General features: G+C 40.0%; 1 protein-coding gene across 1 annotated transcript in view; it reads right to left on the bottom strand.

Moving 5' to 3' along the window:
- The window catches only part of LOC140906753 (desmoglein-4), a 34,578-nt gene extending 23,856 nt beyond the window's left edge, over window positions 1-10,722 (bottom strand). The window contains exons 1-3 of the mRNA XM_073331328.1: window positions 10,616-10,722; window positions 1,337-1,372; window positions 778-906 (exon numbers count right to left, since the gene is read on the bottom strand). Of these exons, the coding sequence (XP_073187429.1) occupies window positions 778-906; window positions 1,337-1,372; window positions 10,616-10,663 (213 nt within the window). The 5' untranslated portion in view covers window positions 10,664-10,722. The remainder of the gene's footprint in view (window positions 1-777; window positions 907-1,336; window positions 1,373-10,615) is intronic.
- Between the last annotated feature and the right edge of the window lie 5,869 nt (window positions 10,723-16,591).

Raw genomic sequence — 16,591 nt, forward strand, 5'->3', positions numbered from 1 at the left:
ATGGAAAATATTATGTTTATTACAGTTTACTGAGAACACAAGTGATGGCTTCTCCCCTCAAAAAATCATACAGAATTCTCAGTTACTCTCCTCTTACTCTCCTCTCGGGCCCCGCAGACTGCTTTTTGCCAGTCTTCTCTTTAACATGGTTGGCTGGATGTAGCCCCTGAGAGAGCTTTCCAGTGCTGCTCTTTCAGGATATGTCTACACTGCAATTAAACACCCATGGCTGGTCTGTGTAAGCTGACTCAGACTTGTGGGGATTGGGCTGCGGGGCTATAAAAGTGCAGTGTGAACGTTTGGGCTTGGGCTGGAGCCTGGGCTCTGGGACCCTCCTGCTCTTCTGCCCCATTGCCTCCCTGCACACTAGTCAGACACCATCCCAATCCTTGATCTCAGGGATTCCTCAAAGTGGGTCGGGAAAGAGAGCGCCATTAAAATGTGATAGTGTAGCTGGCATCAGACAGAATCTGTGCTGCACCTCCCAAAAAATGGAGCAGCATTCATGCTCCACTTGTGCTCTAGGAGGCCTCCGTACTGTCCCAAGAATACTCAGTACCACAATCTAGCCCACAGCTTTCTGATCTTATGTGGGTATGGTTATCGCAGTAGAACCAGCAGCTCTAGAGCTCCTTCCCTCTCTTATTCTGCCTTTTTTCTTTTGGACATTCTAGGCAAAATCTATATTTGAAGGTCTCCACCAATTAGCTCAGTTAGGTCTCTAGCTTTATCAGTTTTTCTTTGCAACATACTTTCTAATCACTAAACAACACTTACTTTGGCAATTGGATTCCTCCTTGAATTATCTTCTCCTTCCCTACAAGCTGCAGCAAATTTAACCCATTCTCGTTTTTGTCTTCTGAAGGTTTTCCATTGCGCCACACCATTTTCATTCCATTCTTTCACCTTATGTAGAAAGAGTTCCAGTGTCACTATGACAAGCAGTCTGAATACAGTTGTAACGAATATAGACTGGTAGGATTTTAACAGTGTAAGGTACGAAAGACAGTAGATAGTAAACGGTATGAACATTAGTATAGACTAATGGTCTGTTTATAAAGCTTCTAGTCCCAGAGCCTAAGCCTGCACATCCTTACTCTTGCAAGTTCTTGCTCATGTGAGTAGTCCGCTGACTTCAATAAGACTAGGAGTTTGCAGGACCAGATCTCTTTCCTTAGCAGGTCACATTTAAGTATTTTTTTCAAGTTGTATGGTCCAAAAATATCTTCGCTTACAAAAAACTTTCAATTCTTTATTTCATTTTTAATGACAGTTACATTTTTCATTGTTCAGAAAATCTGCTCTTTAATAATAACTATTTTAATAAATATATTACCTCTACGTGAAATCCAGTACTGAAATCCAAGAATACCTGCAAATACAGTAATACAGTTAGTTGAATACAAAGGTTGGGTATCTTTCACTGACAAATCTAAGAAAAATGTACTGAGCCATATTCAGCACTCAATCTGTGTGTTCCATACAAGGAGTTCTGCGTGTGACACGAGTAGATATACCCTGAAAGGAGCTGCACAGATGATGAAATTCTTCTTGTCGATAAAAAGCCTGAGTAATCTGGCTTTAAGTGGGTAAAATGTGGGATTGAGAGAGCAAAACCCAGTCCCTACATGCCATTAGGGCCCGGGGCTGCAGCAATGCCCCCTCCCTCATGTGCTACCCTAGCACATCCATGACACTTTGTGAGGAGGCTGTAGAATTGCTATCAATGCTTGGGCATTCCCCTGACACGTGCCCCCTCTCCAGCCTGCTACCATCACTGCTTTCTGTGCCTCTTCTGTACAGCTTCTATGTGGGGCTTAAATGGTACGGAGGGCTTTGTGTTAGCCCTCACATCAGTGTGACTTTACCCAGATTTCTTTTCAAGTTTGGATTAAAGGAGCAATTTCATAATAGATAACTTATGAGCATGTGTTAAATGGTTTGATCACAACTAGTAATAATTTCAGAATGTAAACACTCCAGTTAAGAACTGTGATGTAGCCACAGAAGCTATATAACCAATGGTGTAACACTGCTCCCATTTCAGTCAATGGGAGATTTGCCATTTACTTCAGGGAACAGGTACTTCAGTGGGGCTATTTGCCTGGATAAGGTGAGCAGAATTTTGTCCTAATGCTACAAACAATGTTCTGGGCTTAGTTTTTTGTTGAAAAAAGTAATCAAAGGAACCACAAAGCAAAGAGGAACAAAGAAATTAAATTGATCAGAAGAAGGGGTGCTAGGGCCATCATTTCTTATCAGAGAATAATAAGAAAAAGAAAAAGCTAGTTTATTCCACCCTTCAAGAGGGAACTCCTCGGCAAAGGCTCTTTCTGTAAAATTAAAAATTAAGAGCCAAGTATGGCTTATTTGCTGTATGGGAAATAAGTCACTTCAATAAATCATGGTGATTTTGGGGGGGAACAGGAGGAAGATAGTTCTGATAAAAGCAAGCAAGATGTTCTGATAGAATCAAAAGCAAAGGTCAAGCATTTCACTGATTTACACCCTGTATAAAATCATTGACCTCTCTGGGTCATATGGGGGTAAATCATTATGGGACTTGCCTGATGCACTAAGACTCCCTCTTCCTGATGCATCAATTTGCATTCCCCAGCCTTAAATCCACCACACATATAAAACATACAACACAAGGGTTAACCTTTTCCATTTCTTTACATCTTTATTTCAGTCCTCTACCTAACTTAATTACTCACCAATGTTTATATATTAAAATAATTTGGGGTTATATATATGTTTATATATCAAAACAATGATTGTTCTGTCAAATACTAATCATGTCAAATATATAGCAAAATACTTTTTACACATTGTGTAGGTTAGACATAACATTTCTTCTAGAAATAGGACAATACCAGCTTTTTAGTATCTAAAATAAGAAGAGTTTTCAACATTGTAATAACTGACTTATAAATAGGCACAAATGGAGCTGCCCAGTGATCTAGACTTGGTAAAATGGGCTACTAAGAAATATGATACATAAACTTTAGTTTACAATAAAAACAAGGAGCTGACAATCTTAATGTTCTCAATAATTCATCACATAACAGGGACAGTGTGAACTATTTGTAAAAAACACAGGACTGAGTAATGGAGACCTGTGTTCCAGTCCTGACATTACTACAGTCTTGTATGACTTTGAACAAGTCACTTACGGCTCCATCTTGCATAGGTCGACATTAAGATTGTGAGAAAGAGGTGCTGAGACATCATGAGAGCTGCTAAGGATACTGGCCTGATTGCTATTGAAGTTAGCTGGGCAAGTAGTATAGAACTGGGCTGTAAGGGCCAGATCCTACCTCCACTGAAGTCAAAGACATTCACTGATTTCACTGGAAGTGAAAGTGAATCCTTTAAAGGCTGCCAACAATTTTATATTTAGAAAAAAATATGAAAATCTGTTCTTCCTCTACTTACCTTCTAAGACCCTGAGACCAGGGATCTGTGTTTTCCTTGCAAGAACTGATCACAACACAAACATCTAAAACTGAGTATTGTGTTCTGCTTTAGCATTGCTGATGTCTTCAACTCCTGATCCTGTGGCACAGACTCCTAAGCTTTATCCCTGGCAGGTAAGTGAAGGATAAACTATTTTTCAAACACTTTTTTAGAAAATGTAATTTATATTTCATAATTGTCTGTTCATAATTTAGAATCCTAATGTATTTTTTAAATTAAAAAATTGAAACATCTTCTTTAAATGTGCATAAACAAAATTAAATAAAAAATGATCTGGCCTGATCTGATTCTGTGAGAGTGGGTTTCTTAAAGAAAGGATTACAAGACAAGGTCCCAGATTTTTTTTTTAGAGAGATTTATTGGTGTAAAGGCTGCAATTGTTCTTAGTAGATTCATTCCAAAGTTCACGCCTAGACCAATATACTGGCTTGGTTTAAGTACAGGGGGATAGACTCTGCACCACTCTTCATGTGAGAAGTTCTTACTTATATGGATGTTTCCATTAAGTCAAAGACATTAAGTACTGGATGCAAAGCCCAGGGAAGTAAATGGAAAGATTCCCATGGAGTTTAGTGGGCTTTGGATCAAGCCCTAACTGAGTAAGGAAATTACTCATGTCAGTAAAGATTGCAGGATCAGATCCAATATGAAGTTGCTTTGAGATGAGAAAAAGCTCAGGAGGAAAGAGCCATTTTTTAAAATGCAACTTAGTTTAGTTAACTATACTCTTAAATATAGTATACAGGTGCAATTTGTACAGTAAAATTATCAGTTCACAGTATCAGTTATGGATTTATGCCCTGATCTTTCATCTCTTTCATGAGAAAGGAATTCTAATGCGAGTGTTACAGGATCAGGCCTGATTTCCATTTGGTATTGAAAAGGCACACCAATGGTGAGTGGCTCAATGGGGTTGTGAACTTTCTCTTTTCTCACCATCCTTGGCTATCTTTTATAGCCTTCTCTTCCCTGAAGCCCTGCTACTAAGCCCATTTCTCAGTGTACATATGTACTACTGTGCAGTAAGCCACCACAGTTTCATTTGCTCTGCATTTTAAACAAATGAATATTATTCCAAGTGTTGTGGAAGATAAATAATAGTAGTTGTCACAGAAGTTATTATGTAGCCCATGGTAATTTTAACTCATGCATCCTTCCTGTAAACATTTTTCTTCAATGATTTCCTGAATGAGTATATTGTCAGAAGCTAGTCACTTAATACCGCTTGCTTTATTTATTTTTTTTTAAAATCACTTATTTCCAATGGCAATGAGGTTCACAAATGGCAGTTTTGCCCCCTGGGCTCTAATTAGCCATATTGTGAACTGTTTATGCACGTTGGTGACCAGTTACAAAAGTAGTAATCAGTGGGACTGCCTGTGTGACCGCATACCACTGAGCAAGGTTGTACAGTCTGGCTCCAATTTATTAGTGCAAGATGAAGAGAATTGATTATTGGTCAGATTTTGCAACCTGAATTTAAGCTGAGTAGCACCTTGAAATCAAGGAGACTACTCACAGAATAAGGTACTATTCACTTTGAGGTAGGGGGGCAGAATCTGGACCTAAATAGGCAAGAAGAATATTCCTTCTGAAAGGATAACTATAAATGTGGATTGGCTCTTTAGAAAGAAAGAGCTGTGGGTATGTTGGGCTAGTAGCTTTAGCCTCACTTTTAATCTAAAAATGTACATATAGGTGACAATTTAAACATTCAGCTATGGAATGGGATTTGAGTTCAGGCACAATTATTACCCACTTAGAGAGAGAAGGAGAGGATACTCTACCTACAAAGGGCTGCAGTCAGCCTGACAGGTACAAGCCTGCTTTGATGTCAATGCAGAGCTGACCCAACTCAGGGAGAGCATGAAGCAAATTACACCCACCACCGGGAAGGGGGCATGAGGAAAAACCCTGCCAAACATTACACTGATTCAGTGCCTTTTAGCATTTGCTTCCTTTGGCAGAGCTCCTGTGCATCATCTTTGGGAATTAAAATGGAACCCTAAGAGACAGTGCTGGTAGCCTCACTGCTTCCTCTTTCTTAGGATGAAATCTGCTCTGGCATGCAAGCAACCTTTTTGGCCCAGGAACATGTACAAGAATTAGAGAATCTTGCCCAGTGTCTGTATTAATTGGTGTATATTATAAGATGCAACATTGTAACTTATGTTCCATATGTTGACATACTCTAAGATATTCATTAGAATTCCTGTCTTGAAAATGTATAATCACAAAGTTGTGTTAAGGATATAATATTACCACTGCACAATAATTGTGCTAGTAAAGAACCCTTAAGTACTAATCTTTAAGGTTATGAATATTCATAAAATCTTTATTTTCAGCCTTGCCTGACCTGGAGATAACACAGCTGGCAAGCCATGAGAGATACAAGTTTTATACTTGAGATTTTTCCTTTGCTCTTGGGCCCCCACTAGCTGGGAATGTTCTGAACGTGCACCTCAGAACTGTCGGGGGAAGAGAAGGATTTCACGCAACTACACTCCATATTTCCTGTTTGTGAATGGGAAGATTATCTTCACCACTGTCCTCTAGTGGCTGCTCTACAGAAAAAAAAGCCCTGACACTACTTGTGGCTAATGGAGGATCTCTTACTTAGGGGACACATTTGTTTTGAGTCAAGAGCCCTCATGCTACAAGTACACATTGAGCTGATGAATGTGAAGTTTGTATACAGTATAATAATAATGATGCTCTTTTATGTAGCGTTTTTCATCAGTAGATCTCAAAGCGCTTCACAGTCTTTAGTATATTAATCCTCACAGTATATTTATCTTTTAGTATATTTATCCTGGGAGGTAGGGAAGTGCTATTATTACCATTTTACAGATGGGGACCTCAGGCACAGGGAGGCTAAATGACTTGCTCAAGGTCACATGGGAAGTCTGTGGTGATATATCAATATTAAGTATGTCTATGACACCAAACACCTACATAGTTAAGTGCTGTACTATCTATGCAGCCATTGATTTGTTACATGTACAGCAATAGATGCCATTGAAAAGGTACAAGGTGTGGGGTACACTATGGGAATTTTGGGGCAGGTAGGAAGTTGATTAAAGGGGGAAACTTGATAGTTTTGCTGGAAGCTTAGGGGTTGAGCCTTGGTTCTCTTCAGTGTGCCATCAAGATTTTTGTCCTTTCACAGATCATTAGCCTGTGTGAGGCTTCCTGCTGAAGGGAAGTCCATAGAAGAGCAAGTAGGCATTGAGGGAGGTATTTGCTAGATTGGGGTGGGGGATGAGAGGCTGAAAAAAACCCCATCTTTGTTGGGACAATCTTAAACATTTTTATCTTTAGTCTGTCTCAAAGCTTTGCAATTCAGTTGAATAATATGAAAGACTTGTGCCACTGGCACTGGAGAAAAATCTGCAATAACACCATTAAAGTCACTGGAGCTACTCCAGATTTATACTGCCGTAACTGGGAGCAGAATTTGGCCCTTAGCATTTACATAGTGCTTTGCATCTTCAAAGCAATGTATAGACATTAACTAATCACTAGCTGACTGCCAAGCAATATTATAATATGCAATTATGGAATCCTCCCTGCTCCACTTGCTCACAGCCAAATGACTGAACATGCCCATAACTCCTTTTTTGCTCTGTTTCCCAACATCATTCCTAAGGGGCCTGATGCTATTCTCTTTGAAGTCAAGGGGAGTATTTGTTGATCTCGCTGGGAGGAGTATTGGGCACTCACACTCAATATATTAGTCATCCTTGTGCCACTGTGGTTATGTTTGTGTCAGCATTTTAGGTCACAGACTGCACTCCTTACTCAGCCAAAACTCTCACTGAGTAAAGGCCTGTGCGAACAAACCCTTCCTTTCATGAACGTCTAGTTCCAGAGTTCTGTAACTCAACCGTAAAAAAACCCAACCCAAACCAAGCCACTGTATGCTAAATGCTGAGATATAAGGTTGAAGCTAAAGGACTGAACTTTCCCCCTACATATTTAAACAACCCGCATAGTATCTTCTAAATAAAAACAGAAAAGCATATTTCTTATTGCTGTTAGCTTACTGGTTGTCCTTTAATTAACAACTAGTTTCATTTTTAAGGGGAAACTTTATACGATGGCTTTTCTGGTTGTTGTTGTAGATGATGTTAACTTTAAAAAGGCCAGACGCTTTCTGTGATATATTGGAGGCTGAAGGCGACACTTATACATGCTATGTTTTCCCAGTCCTGCTCCCACTGGTCTAATGGAAGTTACATTCCCCATGGTAATGAGAGAAGAATAAGGCCCAAAGATTCATTCACTTTTAAATATTTGTATTCATGAAACTAAACACCTTAACAAATTTGTCATCAGGATTTGTTCTCCTCTATCTGATAAATAATACAGGCCAAATCCTGTAGAAATTCTGTGGAGTTCCATTTCTTAACTGACATTAACAGTCCGAAAAATGAATGGAGAACTAACCTGAGTAAAGACTCTAAGGACAATTTTTTTTCAAACTTGAATTTCATAAGTTAGGTACTTAAATCCATATTTAGGCTCCTAAATAAAAATTTCCAGATTTCCAGTGGTGCTTACAACCCACAGTTTCCATTCAGCATCTTTGAAAATCAGTCCACTTTTATTTAGGAGACTAAATATAGATTTAAGTACTTAACTTTAGACACTTTGAAAAATTTGGTCTAAGTTCCTAAAACCAAAGTCTTCCCTTAGATACATGTTGCAACTTCCATTGGCTTCAGTGGGTATTCTACATGCATATCCAAGGGGAGGGTTTGGCCCCCCGCAGCATACTGTAATTATCCCACCAAGTTATGAGTGGACAATGCAACCCATATGTTTGCAATTAGAAGAGAAAGTGAAGAAAATATATGGAAAAAAGTGGCCACGCAAGAGAGGTGGTGAATTTCAGATTGTTATAAACTAACCATCACATGGTAGCTGGAAGGAAAACAGTCATACTAAATCAAACATACAATTTCCACAAAACATGCCCGTGCAAATACAACAAACAAAATCCAGTTTTACACCCTCTTCTCATGCAAGTAATGCCTTTGAAGTCATATGAGTAAGGGTTGCAGAATCAGGCCCACGAATGGGGAAACGTGTACTAAAAATTTAATAGTTGTAGAGCACAGTCTATTTCTGGTAAATTAAGGTTTTCATTTCAGAAATGAATTGAACCCTGCATTCAGAATACTACAGGGTGTACATTTCTATAGCAATTTTATATAGCTTAATTTGTTAATAATATGTTAACCCATCATCAAATATACCACTCACATAGGTGTCTTTCATTAAAAAAAGAAAAAAGAGATGGAAAACCTAACCTCTAAATCAATGTGAGTTTGGGGTGAGTTGGGAGTACAAGGTTAGGCCTTGTGTCATTTTTTAAAACTGAATTCTTTCATAATTTATTTAATCTCTCTACTTCTATATGTACAAAAAAGCCTCTTTTTCTTATCCATTTGGACTGAGACTGAATTAAAATAAGATCCCTGTAAATTCCAGCTATGAACATTTGACCAGTCCTTCTGTGACAAGAGAAAGACATATTCCAATGGCAGTACTTGATATCTCTGCATAATGACCATTCATACAGCCAAAATGTGGTTAGTGTTTACATAAGCTTTCACTTCTCCTGGTTGAAACTGAAATCCTGACTCAGTCACAAAACTATGGTAAAAAAAATTTTTTTTTTAAATTAAACTGTTGCAGTGTTGAAAGAGATTATTTTTCTACAGTAAAATGTGCACTCGAATGGATGGTAATTTATAGTACAGTTATAGTTTATTTTCACTGAAGTTCCAAACATGAAGAATACCTATTACCATGTGATTTAATAATCCTCATCTTACCTAATGCTGATAATGTTGAATAAAAGGCTAAAATTGTTATTATGACACACAGTATTTCAGACCTGGAAGAGACCTGTATGTTGCATTAAACAAGCAGAAAATAATCTGAATCATAACCTTGTCTGTTTTTTGCCAAACCTTAAAATTATTTACTTGGCCGCTGCCCATGTTGATTAGTTCTACTTTACTGAATGCAAATCTAAGAACTAAGGTTTGCTTAATCTGTCCAAAATAAGCCCTAGTATTTTTTATTCTATGTCAATAATCCTTTGGATAATTTTAGTAGTATTATTTAAAAAGGTTAATATATGTGTACACTTCATTGTATAGATTGTGTGAAACAAACTCCACAAAACAAACCATTGTACAGGGAATCTACTCTTGTTAGTTTTTAGGGCCTTATAATTGTCCTTAATTCTAGTAAAGCAAGATAAACTATGAAAAACAAATCCAAAACTTTAACAGAATATGATGCCAGAACAGAGCACCACCGAATCCTCTGTAATCCTCTTTTATATCTCTCTGGTTTTAGTTAATTTCAGCTTCCTGATGCCTACACCTTACACAACTATTCTGCCTTACGACAAGCACCATTTTCTTTTTTTGCAATAATATAAACAAACACAGTAAGAGAATAACACCCCCAATGTAAGGATTTCTTTATTCTCTACTTTTAGACACTAATGTTACTATGTTAATGTACCAAGCAGTGATGGTTCCTTGCAATATTAACTAATGGGCCAAATCCTGCAATTGTTACTCAGTCAAAACCTCCATTGAATTTAATGAAATGGGAGGTGGGAAAGGGTTGCCTGAATAAAGACTATAGGTTTGATTTATTGTGAAGTAGTCTTAGCCATTATTTTTTAAAGAATGCTGGATTGTTACCCTTGATAAACTGGACAAATGAAGACAAACATACAACCAAATAATAATAATAATTAATAATAATAAATTAATAAAGAAAGAAGCTTGTTAAGAAGTATTTATTATAAATATGTCATGCATTAATAATCAGAATGGTACAATGGGTAGAGTTATACTCAAAAGAAATAATTCTGATAACATTAAAATTAAAGATGGGCTGTTCTTGTGGAAGCTTTTTAAAAGATTCCATTGAAAATGAGCAATGGTTAGTTTCTAAGGCACAATGTTTAAAATTGCCTTATTGATTAATATGAGTTTCGATGTAGTTAAAAGTGGAGGCAGCAGTAAATGTAATCATCTTCAGAAAAGGACTTTGACAGACTTTAAAAGAGAGCTTACAAATATTGTTTTAAAATTCTACTTACCATTAAAATGAATAGAACAACAGTTGTTCTGAAGGGGAGCCAATCCATTGCATCTGATTACTCTTAGATACAAGTCCAAGTGAGTTGTGGTTACCCTGCTGTTCCCTTTCCCCCCTCACTTTGGTGTCAACGTAAAAAGACACTCACTCGATGTTCTTACACCCTAGCTCTGGAGGCGTTCTGCTTCCCTCTGAAGGAATCACTGAAGATGGTGTATAACAGTGTCTGTTTCCCCACCCAAAAATCCTGGGCTGGTCTCAACTGAAACACTTGACAACATCATTATTGCTCCTAGGTAAAAGCTCAGAGACACACCTTAATTCTTATTGAAACAAAACCCTTTGCTGGATACTAAAGAGACCATTTTAAAGAGAGAAGAAAAGCTTTACGGGGAAGATACCAAGTGCATTATAAGTTACAGCACGATGAACAATTAAAATGTTAACTGATCACCTTCAAATGCAGTTAGGAGACTTCTCCTTACTGCCAGTAGACTAAAGGCACATAATGAAATTTAGGAATATTATTGTAAAGAGTGTGAACTTTAACAAATGACTAGTTCATCTGAAAATACATATCCATTTCCTAGAGAAGAGTAAAACCAGTATCTGTCTTCTGGGCCAGACGTAGCCCAGGTCCATCTACACTGTATGTGCAATTAGGAAGAATAAACTAACTTGTCGCAAGAAAGATCATACAATATTTTGATAAAAAAAGCTTTATTTATTGGGTTATAAAAACATCAGAAGTATCTAGGTTAAGAAACCAAGCCCTTATGATCCTATTAACTGCTGTGCTTTGACACGATCTTTTTTCCTGCCATCAGTCAACTCCTCCCTTGTGCTACCAACTGGAAACAGAGATGCTGCAGAGTACATCCTCCGAAGCAGGAATCCTGCTGGCCATGATTAGAGCTCTCATGGCAGGCCAAGGAGATGTTATATGGAACTCAGTTGGGGCCAAATTCTCAATGGTCCTTGAACAAGTGTATGAGAGAAGAAGGCCTCAAGGAGCTTTCCTCTCTTTACAGCCAACTTAGGGGTGGGCCAAAATTGCACTTGAGAATACAGAGAATGAAGAGACATCACCCCCAGGTGCACAAGCCACCCCAAAATGGACAGGAAGAAGGTGGGGTAACAGCCTCACCTTCTCCCCAAACCAGCCAGTTTCCTAAAGGGTGGTGTAATGGGTGTGCCCCTGTGCACTTGGGGAATTCTAGGAGCAGTCTGCCTCCCTGAGGCACAATGGGCTTGTAACGTACTAAGAATCTCTTGAGATGAGTTCAGTGGGACCTGAGAGTGCTCAGCACTCAGGAATTGCTCAGCACCAGTAGAAGTCATTCTCAGTGCCACTGAATGCTCTTGATTGTAGCCCATAGGGCTAGCTTGCCTTTATTATATTCACTGTCTTGCCTTCATTATATTTTGGCTTTATTATATTCAGCAGTAATGCAAGGAACCTACAGGCCTGTACCCTGTAAGACATTAGCTTCAGCAGCCAGCATAAGGCTTGAAGCCTGTGAACTTTGGCACAGATAAACAGTTCAACAGAAACTTCCATGTTTTGGGGAACTGAGAATAGAAGGTATAAGGGGGATTTTTGTTGGAATTTACCATAACGACACCAGCCAACCCCAGGAACATGAATCAACACCTGCAGATCTCGGACTACAAGAGTGCTATGGCAATGAACTGATGTATATGATAATAAGTTGAGAATTCATATACTAATTCATATCGGAAAAAGGCACCCCGACATTAGTAGGGTGAGGAAATACAAATAAGGAAGGGGGGAGGGAGAGAAACCTCTACTGAATATGCATTAGACATAGCAGCATCAGAGTAACATTATAAAAGTTGCATCCCAGCCTGGCTGTGGGAGTAGAGAGATGTAGTCCCCGGCAGGTGCCAGAATGATGGCCAGTGGTGATGAGGAAGAAGGTGATGGTGATGAGGAAGACAGTGGCTAACATTTCAGGTTGTTCTGCAAGGGATGGTGTGAGTATATAGATATTCAGATGTACATTCTGTATTATCTCTATCTACCTTACTGAGTTAAAGTGTTTGTGACTTTGCTAAATGTATTAATAAACTATTGTAATATAGAAGGGTTCCTATAGTGTGAATGTTGCACATAATACTGGGCCTAATCTTGGGACAAGAACCTATCAACACTCAAAGTGATAACTGGCAAAAAGAAAAGGAGTACTTGTGGCACCTTAGAGACTAACCAATTTATTTGAGCATGAGCTTTCATGAGCTCTACAGCTCAGCTCATGAAAGCTCATGCTCAAATAAATTGGTTAGTCTCTAAGGTGCCACAAGTACTCCTTTTCTTTTTGCGAATACAGACTAACACGGCTGTTACTCTGAAACCAGTGATAACTGGGAATTCTTAAGTAATGAATATAATTACTACATAATCTATAGCAGGGGTGGACAAACTTTTTGGCCTGAGAGTCGCATCGGGTTTCCAAAATTGTATGGAGGGTCAGTTAGGGGAGGCTATGCCTCCCCAAACAGCCAGGCATGGCCTGGCCCCCGCCCCCATCCGACCCCTCCCCCGCTTCTCGCCCCCTGAGGCCCCCCCCAGAACTCCTGCCTCATCCAACCCCCCCTTTTCCCTGATGGTACCCGGGGACCCCTGCCCCATCCACCCCCCCCCCCCCGGCTCTCTGTCCCCTGACTGCCCCCGGACTCCCAGCTGCCCCCCTTCTCCCCATCCAACCCCTGCTCTCATTCCTGACTGCCCCCCCAGGACCCCTACTCCATCCACCCCTCCTGCTCCCTGTCCCCTGACCGCCCCAGGAACCCCCGCCCCTGACTGCCCCCCGCTGCCCCATCCAACCCCTCCTTTCCTTCCTGGCTGCCTCCCCAGGACCCCTGCCCCCATTCAACCCCTCTGTTCCCTGCCCTCTGACCGCCCCGACCCCTATCCACACCCCCGGTCCCGACCACCCCCAAACTCCCCTGCCCTCTATCCAAACCCCCCGTCCCCTTACCGCGCTGCCTGGAGCACCAGTGGCTGGCGGTGCAGCTGCACCAGGAGAGGCAGCCGCGCAGCATAGAGCACCGGGTCAGGCCGGGCTCTGCAGCTGCGCTGCCCAGGAGCTCAGAGTCCTGCTGCTCCTACTTGCTGTCAACCAGCATTTGCTATTGACTGCAGCATAGCTGCTAGCCACTGAGGGATAGGGACTGGGATAGACATACCCCTAATTCACTGCCCACTACCCCCCTGGGGACATGTTGCACAGGCTGATATACTTAGTCAGGCTCATCTCTTAGTGTTCTTGTTTATGCAGCCCGCAGGCCGCTTCCCGCAGCTCCCATTGGCCGGAAACGGTGAGCCGAGGCCACTGGGAGCTGTGGGCAGCCATGCCTGTGGATAGTCAATGTAAACACTGTCTCGCAGTCCACCAGCAGATTACCCTGACGGGCCATGTGCAGCCCACAGGCCCCAGATTGCCCACCACTGCTATAGAGGGATTTAATCCTGTCCAATGCATAGGGAATAAAGGCTTCGTATGCTTCCTGCCTCAGTCATTTGTGCACCAGCACAGGAATGGCCCCAATATAACACTATACAAATACTTTTGTATAAACTAACTTGCTGTTAAAAAAAAAAAAAAAGTCCTTCCTTTCTCTTTGTGGAGTGTTTTCACTAAAGAGAAACTTGAATGGGGTTCCTTGTTGGGTATATTTCTAATTGAAGAAAACATTAATCAATCCATTGTTTTACTAGCCATATATATTTTTATACCAATAGCAACTCAGCATATTTGCTGATGAGTGAATTATATCCATTGGTTCAAATTTTAATAGTGTCTTAGAAGCCTAAGTCTCATTTTAAAAGTGACTTAGGGCCAGATTTATAAAGATATTCAGGTGTCTAAAAAAGCAGATAGGCACCTAGTGAGCTTTACAAGGAAGTACTGAAGAAAGGGATCTGCGGGTCATAGTTGATCACAAGCTAAATATGAGTCAACAGTGTAACACTGCAAAAAAAAGCGAACATAATTCTGGGATATATGAGCAGGAGTGTTGTAAGCAAGACACGAGCAGTAATTCTTTCACTGTACTCCACCCTGATTAGGCCTCAGCTGGAGTATTGTGTCCATTTCTGGACATCACATTTCAAGAAAGTTGTGGACAAATTGTAGAAAGTCCAGAGAAGAACAACAAAAATGATTAAAGGTCTGAGAAAACATGACCTCTGATAATAGAATAAGAAGCAATAGACATAAATTGCAGCAAGGGCAGTTTAGGTTGGACAGTAGGAAAAACTTCCTAACTGTCGGGTTGGTTAAGCAGTAGAATAAATTGCCTAAGGAGGCTGTGGAATCTGCATCATTGGAGATTTTAAAGAACAGATTAGACAAACACCTGTCAGGGATGGTCTAGATAATACTTATTCCTGCCATGAGTTCAGGGGACTGGCCTAGACAATCTCTTGAGGTCCCTTCCAGTCCTATGATTCTATGCAGCCTAAGTCCTATTGATTTCAAGGAGAGTTTGATGCCTAACCTGCTCAGGTGCTTTTTAAAGTCCCAATAGGTATCTATCTGCCTCTTTAGGTGCCTTAATCTGATCTAAATCACTTTTGAAAATGAAATTTCGTGTCCTCAGCCACTTAGATGCTTTTGAAAATTTTACCTATTATACTCACTTTAAAGATAACAACTGATTTCATACAGCAAGAAGTTGGGAGAAGTACCAAATGTCATGAACAACTAACCTATCTCTAGTAGTGGCTAGTTTTCACATTTCAGCAATCTTTTTTTTTTTAAAGGACTTGTTCCAACTAAGAGCCAATTTAGTGCTTACTAAAAATTTTTTGGCATTCAAAGTAAAGGAGCTGGTTCTGTAGATGGAAGAGGAAATTAACTCATAGATTTTCTTACATGATTTATTATAATACTTAAAGAGATAGAAGAATATATTCTTTTTCAGATCTCTATGTTATATACCAGTGTATAGTACCATACTTGTAGGACAACAAAGTGCTACAAAGGGACCCAAAAATGCTAGAAATATGAGCAAGGAATATCAAAATGAGATTATATTCAACATGGAAAAGTTAGTGACTACATTTCAATTTTGGGGAAAATATTGAAACATTGGGTCAAGTCAGCCCTGGTCTAAGGAGGTACAACTCTACTGGAGCAGAATCTATGGTACAGAAATGCAATGACAGGAAGACACTTGGAAAACATTAATGCTGAAAGACACATATGGCTGTTAATAATAATACTATAATAAAACATTGCACTTATGTGGCTCTTTTCAACCCATGTTCTGAAAGCACTTTATAGGTGGGTAAGTGTAATTGTCCATATCTCACATGGAAGGGAAAAGGAGATGCAGATTAAGGGGCCAGTTGTGGGTAAGGACTGGTCTTCCTAGCTGTGGCATCCCCAAAGTTTGTGCCTGCATATTTGTGGCAGCACACTGCAGGCAGAAATCTGAGTGCTTGACCTTCTCACTACCTGACTTGTACCATCAATCATGTAATTAGAGGCCCAGATACTTAGATTTGCATCTTCATGTCAATAGCAGGTGCAAAACTTCAGGCAAAATTTTGTGGCCAATTGCACCTGCAAAACAGAGGCTGGCCCTTTGAAAATGCAATCCTAAGCAAATTGACCCAAATCACAAGGGTACTTTGTGACAGAAATGTGATAAGCCCGTCCTTCTCCTTACAGATTGGACAGCAAACTCAAAAATTACCCTGTAATGGGATATATGACTTAAAAAAAAGGCAGAAGTGTGATTTTTGTTCAAACACACAGTGGCATCACAACACAGACCAGGAAGACAGTCACTGTTTGGGGAGAGCTGACTGAAAAGTATTAGACTATTGCCACTAGCAATCCTACCCTAGCATCCACTGTTGTGCTTAGGGGGCTGATAAGTACAGGGAGGCCCCGCTGCTGCAAAAGGAATAAGCAGGTTACAAGGACTCCCTTAACCCAGGCTA

This window comes from Lepidochelys kempii, chromosome 2, assembly GCF_965140285.1.
Source record: "Lepidochelys kempii isolate rLepKem1 chromosome 2, rLepKem1.hap1, whole genome shotgun sequence".
Lineage (NCBI taxonomy): Eukaryota > Metazoa > Chordata > Testudines > Cheloniidae > Lepidochelys > Lepidochelys kempii.